Source organism: Cololabis saira, chromosome 24, assembly GCF_033807715.1.
Source record: "Cololabis saira isolate AMF1-May2022 chromosome 24, fColSai1.1, whole genome shotgun sequence".
Classification (NCBI taxonomy): Eukaryota; Metazoa; Chordata; class Actinopteri; order Beloniformes; family Belonidae; genus Cololabis; species Cololabis saira.
In genome coordinates, this window is record NC_084610.1 from 10,280,207 (window position 1) to 10,295,446 (window position 15,240).

The following is a 15,240-nucleotide window of genomic DNA, read 5'->3' on the forward strand; positions in this document are numbered from 1 at the left end:
AGGCTTAAAGGAGCTTGAGGCAAGAATAAGAAATTAGATTCATTAGCGCCACGACGGCCGTTGGGGGTACTGCAGCCAACATTGAAGCCGGCACGGGAGAACGGGAAGAACGGGGAGAACGTGCATGCAGCGTCATGTGACGTCACATCCGCAGCCCAGCGCGGGAAATTCGGGCCCAGAATTGCAGCACATTTTGCAGCACACAGCCTGTTCAAGGCAACGGAGAGATACACTAGAGGGCTCATTCTTTTTGGTTTGGAACGCTTCATCTGACATTATTACTAGAAAACTTAAAACGTATACGAATTTTTTTCATAAATCCTGCCTCATGCTCCTTTTAACACAAGAAAAGTCTGGCTGACCAGGCAGATTTAACACAACAAACCCAATAAAAGCCGGTGGACTCCAGAAAGCCCCCTAAAACCTAAAATTTCAATAAATACATAAAACACAATTGGAAAAACACATTCTGGCGATGCATTTTTCTAGAAGAGAAAGGGAAACGTGAGATCTTAAAATAGCTCAAGTTCAAACACACAAACCTGCACATAAAACACACGAGTGTAAAGCCTGAATTATGGTTCCGCGTTAAATCGACGCAGAGCCTACGGCGTAGGGTGTGCGTCGCCGCATACCCTACGCCGTAGGCTCTGCGTTGGTGTAACGCGGAACCATAAATCAGGCTTAACTGTGGGAGCGTGGCACACGGTGACGCCGCTGTGTGGCGGTGCAGAGCGGCCGCCGCTCGCTCTGAGAGCCCACCCACCTCCCTCCTCCTCCAGCTCCCTCCACCTCCTCCCTCCTCCAGCTCCAGTCCAGTCTCCAGCAGCCCAGAGGACGCTCACTCCCGTCCGTGTCAGTCTCCGCCGGCACCGACCTGCGCTCGGATCCGCGCGTCCTCCTGCTCCGCTCCTGCAACTCCGGCGGGGCGCTCCGCTCCTCTCCGCTTCTCTTCTCTCCTCTTCTCCCCCCAAACCCCGACACCTCCGGACGGCCGGTCCCTGGATGCTGATGAATCATCGGCGAGTTGGGAACAAGTGTGTGAAGAAGGCTCGGGATCTGCGTCCGCGCCGCGTCCTGCACGGAAGACGAGCGTCCCGGGCTGGTGATGGAGGGGCCGTCCCTGTACCTGCCCCTGGTCGTCCTACTGATGCAATGTAAGAACAAAACACTACTAACTCCTCTGTTTGTTTCTGCTTAAACACTTCCCTCCGCGGGACGAGCCTCGGGCTGGAAGTGCTCCCAATCGATCGGCTTTCTATTGATTCCTGCGCGTTTGGCTCGGAATAAAAACCAGTGTCATTTAAAGTTGAGAGTTAAAGAGTGATAAATAGAAGTAAATGTTTTTTTTTTTTTACTGTTTTACTGTTTAATCACAATTAGAAAAATATTGCTGCAGTTACTTTTTTTCATCCTTAAAAGTGAATGATATTAGATAAATTTCTTAATGGGGCAGTTAAATTAAAGCCCCCTCCTCTCTGAGGGAGTGGGTTCCTTCCCACGCGTTGGCCCTGGAGTTGGCCGGGTGCCACCCCAGGGTGGTGGGTGGGTGCTGGAGGGGTGGAGGGGTGCCCGCCTTGGCAGGAGAGGTGGCAGATCCCGAGGTCAGTGATTGGATTATCACCAGAGACCACTGAGCGTCTCCTCTGGGAACGTTGCCGTGGAAACGGGGAGGTAGAGGATGAAACAGGACCAGGTGAGTTTTTCCAAAAAAGTCCAACTCTCCCGGACCCCAATGCCATGTCACATCCATGAATCAGAATCAGCTTTATTGGCCAAGTTTGAACATGCCAGACAGGGAATTTGACAAATGTGGCTCTTATTAACATATATACAATTTTTAAAAAAAAGTGAAAGGTGCAGCAGTGTGAGGTAGACGTTGATAGGTGCACAGTTACAGCATATGATTGTGGTTATTGAAACAGGGGGGTGGATGCGGTGGAGATGGAGATGGATGTGATGAGACGGGGAGGGAGGGAGTGACGCACATTTGACTCACATATTGCCACCTGTCAGGCCGCTAAGTCACGAGTTCAGAGGTGCGTTTTCAGTCGGCCTGGGAGGGGGTTGGGGGTGGGATGATGAGGGGTGGGGGGTTAAAAACCCATCATCTGACTCCCAGACAGCAGTTTACCAGAACCTCAGGGACATTAAGTGTTTAAAACAACCCAAGAGGAAATGATCTGGGTGGGTCTCTGCGGCCAGAGACTCAACATGCACACATATACACACTAAAACACACACACACACACACTAAAACACACACACACACACACAGTATCTGGCCGAGACAGCTGTTGCTCGCCGGGCTGCAGTCACACAGACCAGCTTTGTTCACAACACACACTCGGGGGCGGCGTCCTGTTTTTCCTCCCCCCCCACAGCCTTGAAACGCGTGCCATCCACGTTATCTGCACCACACAGCCAGACGGGACATTTCCTACGGGCCCATCTGACCCCCCCACCCCCCCACCCCACCCATCATCCATTTGTTCCCTGTTCATTTCAATAAGTGCCTTAATTATCCCCCGGCCGGGCTCGTGACCCCGGCACCCGGCTCTCCGTTAACACCCTGGACCCCTCGTCGTGCCAGGGGCCCCACGAGCGCGCCGCACTTCTATTTTCCGCCCAAGCAAGACGGCGGCTGTCCCTCCGAGTGAAAGCTGTCGCCGGGTTTGCTTGACGTTAATGCCACACTGTGTGTTTTGCTCGTCTATAGTTAGACGCACCTTCAAAGTCACAACTGAAGCATTTTAATTGCCATAACGGCCGTATGTGCCGCCATACTGGAGGACCACCGGAGACCCGCCGCTTTGATGTGCATGAATAACTTAGCATGACCTACATGAGGGACTTTTCCACGCTTTTTTGCTTCTCCGTATCAGTCCAACTTGGGCTGGGATGACTGGAGATGCTGGGCTTGACGCGTCACCGTGGGAGTCCCTGAACGCTCCCCTGCTGAGTCTCTGGGCGTCAACACCAGTCAGATTGTCGTTACAGCCACACCCGACCTGATTGCTGATCAGGCTCATCTTAATCTAAGAGATACGGACGCAGGCCGAAATAGCTGGGAACCAATGAGGCTTCATGTCCTGTTGTGGTTCAGATGAGTCAGATTGTAAAGTTTGTGGTTGACAGCTTGGGTTTCATCTCCTTTTTTTTTTATTCCCTTTTGCTTTAAGAGGTTATGTGGTCTGCTTTCACCTAAAAGACTTTTAAAACTCCCAACCAGCCTCTGCGTGCAAGATGGTTTGGTTTGAGCGGCTTGTTTAGGTTTGGATAAGATCAGATTTGGTCATTTCAAGACCCGGAACATCCCTCATAACACCAGACCAACATGACTAAAAGTCAGTGTTTTTTGTGGCATAAAATCACATTTCACCAGCTTTTGCTGCTTTTTAGAAGCCAAAATGAACAAAATCAGTCAAAAAAAGGGGTGTAGATGAGTAGAAAGTGCACTTTTTCCTCTCTGTTTAACATACTGGAGGCATCACTGGTGGTTTCCCACCATGACAGGGATGTAACTCTGAAACAACGCTCCCATTATGACATGTCGGCCTGCCGAGTGTAAAGTAACCCGCATTAACGTCGGCCACCATGCGGAGCTGAGATGATCTGAGCAGGGGGAGCGGCTCATCATCTGCCCGGCACGTCTGCGCCGCTAATTGAGGTCATTTAAGATGACAGTGTTCATAGTAGAGAGGAGCAAGGCATGCTGGGCCTCTTTGCTCACTTCGTGGGCTTTCGTGCATGTGTGTGTGAGAGAGTGTGTGTGGGGTTTGTTGTCATCCTGACTCCACTTCCTCCCTGGCACAGAGAAGCTCCTCAAGGTGGCGGCAGGCCTGGTTTCACACGGTGTGACAAGAGCGTCTCCCGTCCGCCGCGCCGCTGTCAGGGAGCATCTCCCTCGCCTTCAGTCCCACTGTCTCTTTTATTCATGGCTCTGCAGACCCGTCCTCACCCCCCCCACTCACTTCCACTCCATTTGTATTCTATTCTTGGGGACTCGTCCCCCCCCGTTTTAACCTGATTGTCCGCCTCCTCCCGTCCATCCCTCGCTCCTCTCAGGGCGTTAAGGTACCCAAAGCCAAACAAATTACGATAATCCCGTTAAACTGCGGCAAGTCTGGAGCTCCAACTGCAAGAAAAAAAGGCTTTCAACAAACTCTTCACGCCACATTTGGCAGACGACATTATTTTTGTATCTGCTTCCTTTTTATGCAAACGCCGATTTTAAAAATAGCAGCCGGAGCCGCTGCACAGCGAATACGTTCATTTGACCTATTGCAATCTTCCTGCCTTTTGTCCCGGCTTTCCCTTCCAGTCCGGCCATCGAGGAACACAATGGAGTAGACGGCAAACGCAGGAAGTTACTGACAAACAGGAAGCCGGAGAGCCGGTAGTGGCAGTGAATTAGACTCTTGCATTTACAGTAGACGTGTCCTCCATCGTTCTGCAGGACAATGCTCAGAAAGTGAGTGGTCCCTCTCACTGGGGGCTCAGGCCTTCATGTTCAAAGCAAACGTCCCAGCGGGGGGGCCCATCCAACATTTATGATCTCCTCTAAAAAATGCATCGCCTTTTCTTTTAATTCTCCTCCTTAATTTTTCAGACTTTTATTTGAAGACTTTAACGCGAAGCGGCTTCCTGAGTGTGACCCCGCCGCCTCGGCCTCAGGTGACTCCCTCAGTCATTTAGATGACCTTTTAATAGCAGGAAGACCCAACTAATCCCCTCTGTAAACCAATCAGCGCGCGGGAAAATGATGGGCCGCGTCCTCTCGCCGGCGACATGCAGGGTATGTCACGCAGATGGCCGAGGGGATGCCCTCCATACATCAGGTTAATCCGGACCAACCGCTGGTAGAAACGCTTGTTGACTCCACTCTAACCTGCGTTTAAATAACCACCAAGCAGGCTGCTCCTTGACCCCGTGGGATTACGGCGGAGGAGTAAGAGTAATCCTGCCTTTCCTCCAGACCTTCTGCAGATATTAAGCATCCTCCTCTTGCGGGGACACGTGAAGCACTTCCAGATCCCCTCGTCCCCTTCATGTGCGACTCCCTCATATCTGTCCCGTTTATTTTGCTTTAATATCCATCTTATCTTTGCCACCAGGTTCCCCCTCCAGTGCGGTTACCGTGACAACCACCAAGCATAAGGTGGAGGTGGAAGAGTCCTCAGGTAAGGCATGGAAACTGTCATTTCCATTCTCCCTGACATGTTTTTGTTTTATTTAGGATCCCCATTAGTATTAGCAACAGCGTTAGCTATTCTTCCTGGGGTCCGACATACACACAACACACAAATTAACACTTAATATGTAACAGACATACATTATACATGACAAACAAAACAATAATAGACACAACTCCCTTAGTCACAAACAGCACAGAGGAAAAAATCATTCTCAGACATAAATACATAGAAATGAAATCAAATAAAACACCTTCATAAACAATACCTGCCTGAAATGACCTTATCTTAGAATTCTTGGCCACTTTTCACCTTTATTGTGATAGGGTTTACACTACCTGTAATTCTATTCAAACTTCTTCTATTCCTTTCCAAATGTCAAATCATAATTCATTACATTTAAAAAAAATATTGTTTCAACTGAATCTTAAACCAATCTTTGCTACCTGCATGAGAAATATGAACTGGTACAGAGTTCCAGCCAAACATGGTTCTGTAAAAAAAAGTTCTCTGTATCAAACCTGTTCTCCCCCTCGGTATGAACCTCCTTTCTGATGTAATTCTTGTACTGTAACCATGGTGATAAAATGATAATATAATCTGTCATACAGTTGTTTCGGAGATTGCGTCAAAGTATAAGCAGACCTTTGTCTTATAGATAACCAGCCTAGATTCCTCTGCTGCTGGACACATTAGATCTACAGGACTGTCTCAGAAAATTAGAATATTGTCCTTTTCTGTAATGCAATTACAAAAACAAAAATGTCATACATTCTGGATTCATTACAAATCAACTGAAATATTGCAAGCCTTTTATTATTTTAATATTGCTGATCACGGCTTACAGTTTAAGAAAACTCAAATATCCTATTTCAAAAAATTAGAATATTCTGGGAATCTGTAAACCATAATCAGCAATATTAAAATAATAAAAGGCTTGCAATATTTCAGTTGATTTGTAATGAATCCAGAATGTATGACATTTTTGTTTTTTTAATTGCATTACAGAAAATAAAGAACTTTATCACAATATTCTAATTTTCTGAGACAGTCCTGTATAAGGACACAATAGAGCACAACGTGCAGCTTTATTTTGTGCAACTTGTAATCTCTTCACATTCCTAACTGAAGTATTTGACCAAACTACAGAAAGATGTAGTATACTGATGTGGCGGAGTCACCCGTTAACGGCTATAAATAGAGCAACCGGTTGAAATCGCTCCTGCCACGGTGGACGAGGGGATGAAACGCCTCACTGGTCCCGCTGTCCCCGCAGACGCGGTGCTGTCCTGCCTGTTCCACACGGAGAGGGACCAGAACCCACGCATCGAGTGGAAGAAGAGGGGGGAAGATGTCTCCTTCGTGTACTTCAACGGGGAGTTCAGAGGTGAGGAGGGAGGCTGGCACCTCGTTGACGAGCAAGGCGTTGTCTTTAACAGTCTGAAGCACACGGAAGACTGTCTCTTTGAGGTGGAGGCATGAAAGGTTAACCTCCCTCTTGACTTCACGGTTGTGGTTGAAGGTGTGAATCCAGTCAGTGAATAAATAATGAATCTGAGAGAAACCTCCACCAGGTCAGTTATTTTTAGAGATAGTCTCAAGTTTGCTGTTTTTTTTTTTAAATCTACCCATCGATCCATCGACTGCATGGACCAGTTTAGAGGTCTGGGATGACGTCTCTGCTCTCTGGGCGTAGTTTACCAGCTGCTGTCTCATCTCATTGTGCGAGAAAAGAGAACTGAAATATTCATCCTACCTGCAGGTGTATTTTTGGAAACAGTTGTGAAATCCTGGACTTCAGCTTGGAGGAGTTGTGACAGTCCTTCATACTTAACGTTTCTTTCGGATTAAAATCAACACTTTGACATTTTAAAACTTTGATATCTTTTTTTAATTAGTGTTCCTGCTTAGGAAGAAAGGGTGATAGTTTCTCAGAAGCTGCTTGGTGCCCTAAGAGAGGAGCTGGAAGAGTGTTTTCATCAATAATGCACGTCTGGATACCATGATACTACCGCTGCCGTGTTTCACAGATGGGATAAGCAGAGGTGTCAAAAGTATTCACATTCATTACTCAGGTAGAAGTATAGATACTAGAGTTTAAAAATACTCATGTAGAAGTTTTTTACTCAAGTAAAAGTATAAAAGTACTGGTTTCAAAACTACTTAAAGTATAAAAGTAAAAGTAATGTGAGGGGGAAAAAAAGCCATTAAGGACAAAAGCCATTGAAAATGAATGCATCTTAGTATAATGTAAATATATTAAAGAACCATATATGTGTACTATTGAGCATTAACATGTGTTTCAGAGAGCAGGAGATATGATGACTAGTTGCCTATAAGTATTGTAATGGTGCAAAAAGTCAAACTTCAGAGGCATGTTATCATTTATCCTAACCTTTATTGGAATGAACATCCAAGTTTAGTTGCAGGAATCTGAGGGAACGGATGTAAGAACAAAACTGGACAAGAACATCTGAAACAACCACAACCAAATTCACTCTATCCAGATGGAGCAATTTAACTGGATAGTTTTTTTTAAAGGCCAAAATGAAATAGAGTAACAAGGCTGTTTTTAAAATGTAAGGAGTAAAAAGTACAGATAAATGTGTGAAAATGTAAGGAGTAAAAGTAAAAAGTCGTCTGAAAAATAATTACTCCAGTGAAGTATAGATAACCAAGATTTCTACTTAAGTAAGGTAACAAAGTATTTGTACTTCGTTACTTGACACCTCTGGGGATAAGTGTTCTGTTCTCCTCCTCAGGTCCGTTCCAGGGCCGGGCGACCATCGACGGAGCCACGGTGACCCTCCACAAGGTGACCCAGGAGGACGCCGGAGAGTACCGCTGCGAGATCAGCGCGTCCCTGGACCCCGTCAGCTTAGGCGAGACCAACGTCACGCTCAAAGTCCTGGGTACGGCCCACTGTGAGGACTGATTGATGGAGAAGGTGCTCGGCCCCCCGGTGTCTGGCTCACGTCTGCTCTCTGCTCTCCCCGTCCCCCAGTGCCTCCGGACACGCCGTCCTGCGAGATCCCCAGCTCGGCGGTGACGGGCTCGGCCGTGCAGCTGCGCTGCCGGGACCAGCAGAGCATCCCGCCCGCCACCTACTCCTGGTACAAGGACAACAAGCCCATCGACACGCGCCGCCACCCCAACGCCACCTACCTGATCAACGTACAGACGGGGATACTGGTGAGACGTCTGATTAGGGAGTGAAGAGTCTCCCTGTTGTTGTCGTCTAGTTTGACAGGAAGTCCGGCTGAAGGACACGTAACGCCCTGCTTGTCCTCCTCCGCAGGAGTTCAGAGAAGTAGCCAAAGACGACACCGGCCACTACAAGTGCCTGGCGTCAAACGGAGTGGGATCGCCCAAGATGTGTGAGGGCAAGCGCATGACGATAGGTGTGTTGGTGTTGTGTGTCCCGCACACTTCCTCCCACTCCCTTCAGCTCCGGACTGAATCAAGGAAGCAGTGGAGGGGAAGTCTCACCCCGCCTTTAATACCTAAACGTCGTTGTTAGTGATGTTCAATACCACCCATTTCCTTTACCATCCGATATTGAGTAAAATTCGGGCTGGTATCAACGATACCGATCCCATACCGGTACATTAAGCAAATACACCTAATGTGGGCCGTAAATCTAAAAAAATTGGTGTATTTTAGATAGTGTAAGAATACAGGAGTTGCTTATTTAGCCATTTATTTTTAAGTCAGAAGTGAATATATATATATATATATATATATATATATATATATATATATATATATATATATATATAGTGTACATGTATGTATAGTGTACATGTATGTATGTATGTATATATATATGTATGTATGTATATGTATATATATATATATATATATATATATATATATATATATATATATATATATATATATATATATATATATATACATACACACACACACACACAGGACTGTCTCAGAAAATTAGAATATTGTGATAAAGTTCTTTATTTTCTGTAATGCAATTAAAAAAACAAAAATGTCATATATTCTGGATTCATTACAAATCAACTGAAATATTGCAAGCCTTTTATTATTTTAATATTGCTGATTATGGTTTACAGTTTAAGATTAAGATTCCCAGAATATTCAAATTTTTTGAGATAGGATATTTGAGTTTTCTTAAACTGTAAGCCATGATCAGCAATATTAAAATAATAAAAGGCTTGCAATATTTCAGTTGATTTGTAATGAACCCAGAATGTATGACGTTTTTGTAATTGCATTACAGAAAATAAATGTTTTTCCATCACTAAAAAAAGATCCTAAGTAAATAAAATATAATAATAAAAGCAAACAAAAGTAAGAACTACTATGAAAATGAAAAAAAGTAGTTCCTACCAGCAGAGTGTCATTTACACTAAATCTGAATAGTTTAGTTACTTTCCACCGTATTCCTGTTAATGACATACATTACCCCAGATGACTGAAGTATCAAAAGTATCGATATTTTAGTTTGAGAATCGATTTTAGAGCATACCAATCTGGTATCGGAAGTATTGATCCGCCCATCACTAATCGTTATAGTCCAGGTTGTTTCTATACATATATATAGTTGATGTTGAGAGCGTTTTCCCCTGCAGAGGACGTGAACGTGACGGCGGTGGTGGCGGCGGTGGTGGTGATCTGCCTGGTGGTGCTGGTCTGTGGCTGCGGGGGGCTCGTCCTGCACCGCAACGGCTTCTTCACCCGTGAGTTCCCTTCACTCCCACTCGCACCCACACTCCATCAGACTAATCCTCTCCAGAATACGGACTGACTGACTCTGTTCTCTCCTGGCGCGGCCGCGACCCCCTCACCCGTCCATCAGCAGAGCACCGAGGGAGGTAAGAGCTCTGGGATCGCATTAACATTGATGGAAACCAACACTAATATCTGTTGTGGGGGGGGGATTGTTGTGCAGCGGGGGTGTATCTGCGTGCTGAGTCAGAACTGAGTGTGTGTGTGTGTGTGTGCATTTCAACTTCAGTACCATCTGATTGGCACGGACAGATGTAAAAGCGGATGGAGAGTGCATTTATTTACATTAAATAACCCCCCCACCCTGCTAAAATAACAATAAAAGGATGTAAAAATGCAGGAAACAACAATCAGAGCAATGTAATTATGGGATAATTACTGGCTGTTAATCAGCGCGGAGGACAACACTGGCAGCAGGAATTACTGCAGGCAATTAAACTGATTGGATGAGTAATTAGAAATGGATGATTCAGGACCTGGGGGGGTGCTGGTGTGTTTCCGCACCATCACAGGCCCCTGCAGAGGTTGTGATGGCCGTCTGGCTGCGGAGCCAGGGGACCGGCAGACGTGGACGCGCGTCCTCGCGCGCCTGGACTAACTCACTGGACTTCCCGTCATTCGATTACGGGCTCGTTACGGCTCTGGGTCGGGCGGAGAGGGAAGCGCAGAGCTCTCCCTTTGAAGCTGATGCGAAAGCTCTTTGTCTGGGTTAAAGTCTGATGCTTATCCCACTGAGCTAACTGGAGCTGTCAGTGTCAACGTCCTATTTATAGAGCAGGCGTCTTCACAAAGACTCAGAGACAATGTGATGTGATATCTGATGCACCAACTTACAGAGGAAGGAAGATGCCGTTTCGCCTTTTAGGAAACAGAAAAACAACCCTGTTAATGTTATTTACACCCATGACTGGATCTGTTTTGTGTTTACGATTGAAACAGCCGTCAAATATTTAAGAAAAAAATGCTGTTTGTTGAATGAAAAAAATCAAATTCTTGTAACTTTAAGGGCCCTAACTTAGTGACTTCAATTCAATTTTATTTATCTAGCGTCTAATACGACAGATGTTGTCTCCAGACGCTATATAAATAAAATTCTCTGGACTTGAGGGACCCCAGTTAGAAAAAGAAGCAGTGACTGTATTTTATTTATTTTAGCCCCACAACAACTAATTTTGAGCAAAATCCAAGAATATTTAGGGTTTGTAGGTGGTAAATATCAGAGGGAGTAGAAGGCTCAGGTCTTGCATCTTAAGTGTTTTGGACAAAAAAAAAACAGATTAAGAAGATTAAAATGCATATTATACGCTTCAAGTTTTACCAAATTTGGTATTAAGCATTGATATATATGCAGACACGGTATTAAAAAAAAAAAAAAGAGTTTTAGACTGCTGCATGTGTCCCCAGCAGTAAAGCTGGTAAATAAACTCACTAATAAATATGTGCTTATCGTTGTCCCTGCAAGGCTGGTTTGGTTACATCATCAGTGCAAAATAGCCCCCTTGTTGTAAAGCCAGTTCTATTCATTTATATCTCATATAATCTATATAATATCGTTAAGATTGTGGCTTTCTCTCAAAATAGCATCTACACGAGGGCTCGATTCCAAGATTTCCCAGTAGATCAATGCATTTTAATAGGCTGATCAAATTCACTTCACAGCGGTCAGCAGTTTTAATGTTGTAGGTGGCAGGAACAAGTCTGGCAGTATTTCAGCCCGGTACTTTCTGGGCGGTAATTTATTAAAGGAGACCGTTAATCACACGAGGGGAGAAGAGATCAGGAAACATGGGACTCGGTACGTGAGGGAGAAGGGTCAGCGTCGCACTGGAAACGGTCTGAAACCACCACGTTTTCTGCAATTCAGTGAATATCTTACCATCTTACTCATGGGTTCACTGTTTAAATGATCTCCATGCACAGCCCTGGTTACATAAGCTGGAAACAGAGTGAGGACAGCACCATAATAAATATTGCTATAGCCAATCTTAGACAGGGGGAGTGTTTATATGCATATGAAGTGGGAGGAGCTAGCTCTCTGTATTGACGTCAATCAGAAATCACTTTCCCTACCTTTAATTGACGCCACCTCCTTTCTGTTTTAACTATTTTTAGTCCCAGATTCTCACATCTGGAGGGGAGACATCTGAAACCAACAACCATTTTACAAGCAAAGTCTTAAATATTCAGGAAAATAGATGATCTAAATAGAGAAGGAGCTCTGAAACCAAAGTACCCGTCTCTTTTATGAGTGACTTGATATTCCACAATAACCTCAAACTCCAGCATGGTTTTCTGTATGAGTCTGAGGTGACTCAGTTTATATTAAAACCACAGTCCTCACCCCTCCCAGGTCATTTTGGATCTCCGAGTGTCACGGTGCAGCCCACATCAGCAGCCAAACTCTGCACAGAACCGAAGACACGTGAGTGTGACACATGAGGACTAATTTACAGCCATAAGAGTCTAAATCTAATTACTAGAGTGGAATCCAGGAATTCACTGAACCCCGCCAAGAAATGGTCCCGACACCACCACTGCCCCCCCCCCCCCGGTAGGGTCAGAAATTCTAGTCACGGCAGTTTTTGTTTTGGATTAAACTAACAGGATCAAGTGTTAAACGCCGAGCTGTGGAAGTTCTGGTAAGCAGATCACCTTCACTGTGAGAGTCACTCGCGTTATAAATAGCAATAAGAGTTTCCGTTTTATGCAACAAACTCATCTTTTAGGGAATTAGATAAATAGCACATCATATTTTCCATATGATGATTAAGAATTATAAAAAAGCATGAAAGCTCCACTTGTAGGGACAAATGCTGGTATTTTCCCCCCTTTTCATTAAAATTCAATACTTTTGGAAACTGAATTTAATTTCATGACTCGGTGAAAAGATGCATTAGTGATTATTTTTTTAAATTGTAAAATTGCTGCAGAAGCAAAGCCTGTTCTGGTGTAGCACCTGAACAGCTGTGTGAATCAGCTGCAGTCGCCGTTCTCAGTTCTCTCTCCCGCCCGATGCGTAGCTACAGCAGTTTTCTTTCCACACTCTGTCATTTATGATGCATAATATAATAAATGTTGAAGGGAAGATGTGATTTAGGATGCAGCGGGTCGATGTACTAACCCTGTCTCTGACTTTCAGGTCCAATGTCAACTACATCCCACCACCGCAAGAGGTAAGCGTCTTTCTCCCCTAAATCAGCTCAACACATAACTTAAAAAAACTACAATAGTCATAAAGTATCACTTGTCTGTTTCTCACAGCCCCAAGATTTCAAACACACGCAGTCGTTCATGCTCTGAGAAGCTGGCCTTCCTTCAAAAGACAATAAATACATCAGCCCTGTGATGAGGTGCCAACGCTGGATTCAGACGTCCTCCCCTCTCTGTCTGGATTCAGATTGAGTTTTGATCCTTTAATATTTGCAAATCTCAATCTTTTTCTTCCACTGTTTGTTTAAGTTGAGTTTTATGGAGCAAAGTTTTAAAACTTTTTTCTTGGCTGTATGCTTCACCTCTTTTCTTTGACATATTCTGCTTTTTAAGGGGTTAAAGTACGCGTGTGTGGTACTTTGCCGCCACCTGGTGGCCAGATGTTGAAACTGATCTTTTCTGAGATTATCAAACACTTTCTTACAGTAGTACAATTGTTTCACTGTTTTCAGTTTTATTTTTTTTCTCCCCCCTATTATTTCAACCAAAGACTGATGTTTTGAATTAGTGACTTAAATGATTTGCTTTTAAAAAATAATCACAGGGGAAATATCCCTAAAGCCATAGAGAAGCATTTCAGTTCTTTTGAGAAATACTCAGACTTAAAGCAGCTTACCTCAAGTCAGTATTTTGTCTTCTGTACGTCTCAGGCGCCGACGCCACTAAAGAAACACCCGTCGTGATCTTAGTAACAAGATGTCACTTCATGTAAATCTACTGAGACCAATCCCATTCCATCCTTATGTGCCTGCATGGTCTTTTTTTTTTAATATAAATTTGTCTATGAATATACTGTATAACCTTGTGCCTTTTTTAAGTTGTCTGTCATATTTATCTATGAAATCACACTTTTTTGTAAAGACTTGCCTTACTTTTTTGTTTTTATATTCTCGTGCCACTGTTTGACTGTTTTCAACTGTGTGGATGACTTGTTCAGAGTTTTATTTGAATGATGCATCGGTAATAAAGAGGTTTTCTATTTGAGGTCTTATTAACCGTCTGTAGATCATGTATTGTTTATTTTAAATGAAAAAAAAATCTAATTTTGCCTCTTGTGCAAACTCAGCCATTAAAAGACCAAAGACTCACTGAAAATCCCAACGTGTCAACCTGATTCAGTGGACTGCTGATTTTTCACACACAATTTAGTGGAACCTGGCTATTTTGCGGTCTGCTACACGACTGCATGTCGGAGCTTCTTCCCTATTCCCACAGAGGAGAAATATGGAGTGCAGTGGCTCTGCGAGCACGCCTGTACATTAATATTTTAGGTGCAATTCCTCCAAGCACGCATGTCACATCAGAGTCGCTTAACTAGATATTCTGAGTAGCCTGTCCTCTGAAATAAAAAGATCAGGATTCTTAACGTGCAGCTATAATCTGTCAGGTTATATCCTTCGCAAAGGAAAATCTGGACCACGTCCTGCAATCAACCTCAGCGCAGCTATACAATCTTTGCATTTTTTAAGCATGAGGTCAGATGGAAACTAAGCCTTTCTGGTACTATTTTAGGTCTCAAATACTCATCCTGGAGGATTAAAGTCATCTCTGACCTTGTCATAATGTAGCAGTCAAAACTAATTCAGAGTGACAGCCAATTTCCATCTAGGTCAGCCAACATTTGGCTCGCTGTCGGTCGGTGAATTCCAGCCGAATCTAAATAAATACACTTCACATTCGGCATTTTGTATCTTTCTGGGAGTCGGGGGGGGGGTAGGTTTTTTTTTTTTTTTAACCATTACCTGAATTAATGTTTGAGCGAAAAGAAATATGGAAGCAGCAGCTTAAAAGGTGAAACAGGATTTTTACAGTAGCTGTGTTTACCCCATGTCAGAAAACGTTCTGCGTTCTACCACACATTTAATTTAATTTTGGCTCTCACCTTTAAATCACTCATCAGGTATTTGACTAATCAAATGATAAAAGAACCCATGAAAAGTTTAGACACTATGTAGCAATACCACTTCTGACCACACGGGGGCAGAAAGGCTGTTGACTCATGCTGGAGGCCTGTCAGATGAACTCTTGGGATCTGCTGCCCCCATGTGGCCAAATGCAGTATTGCTAC

At 44.2% G+C, this 15,240-nt stretch overlaps 1 protein-coding gene across 4 annotated transcripts; it reads left to right on the plus strand.

Moving 5' to 3' along the window:
- Nucleotides 1-825: 825 nt before the first annotated feature.
- On the plus strand, nucleotides 826-14,156 carry jam2a (junctional adhesion molecule 2a). Of its 4 annotated transcripts, none has more exons than XM_061715617.1 (11): nucleotides 826-1,157; nucleotides 5,118-5,183; nucleotides 6,472-6,582; nucleotides 7,958-8,107; nucleotides 8,200-8,387; nucleotides 8,494-8,596; nucleotides 9,806-9,913; nucleotides 10,033-10,048; nucleotides 12,313-12,384; nucleotides 13,102-13,135; nucleotides 13,224-14,156. In XM_061715617.1, the coding sequence occupies exons 1-11, from the start codon at nucleotides 1,109-1,111 to the stop codon at nucleotides 13,260-13,262; spliced, it is 936 nt and encodes a 311-aa protein (XP_061571601.1). In that variant the 5' UTR covers nucleotides 826-1,108; the 3' UTR covers nucleotides 13,263-14,156. The 4 variants fall into 4 exon arrangements, with proteins under 4 accessions (XP_061571601.1, XP_061571602.1, XP_061571603.1 ...); XM_061715618.1 differs by having other exon boundaries at nucleotides 10,036-10,048; XM_061715619.1 differs by lacking the exon at nucleotides 12,313-12,384.
- The last annotated feature ends 1,084 nt before the right edge of the window (nucleotides 14,157-15,240 follow it).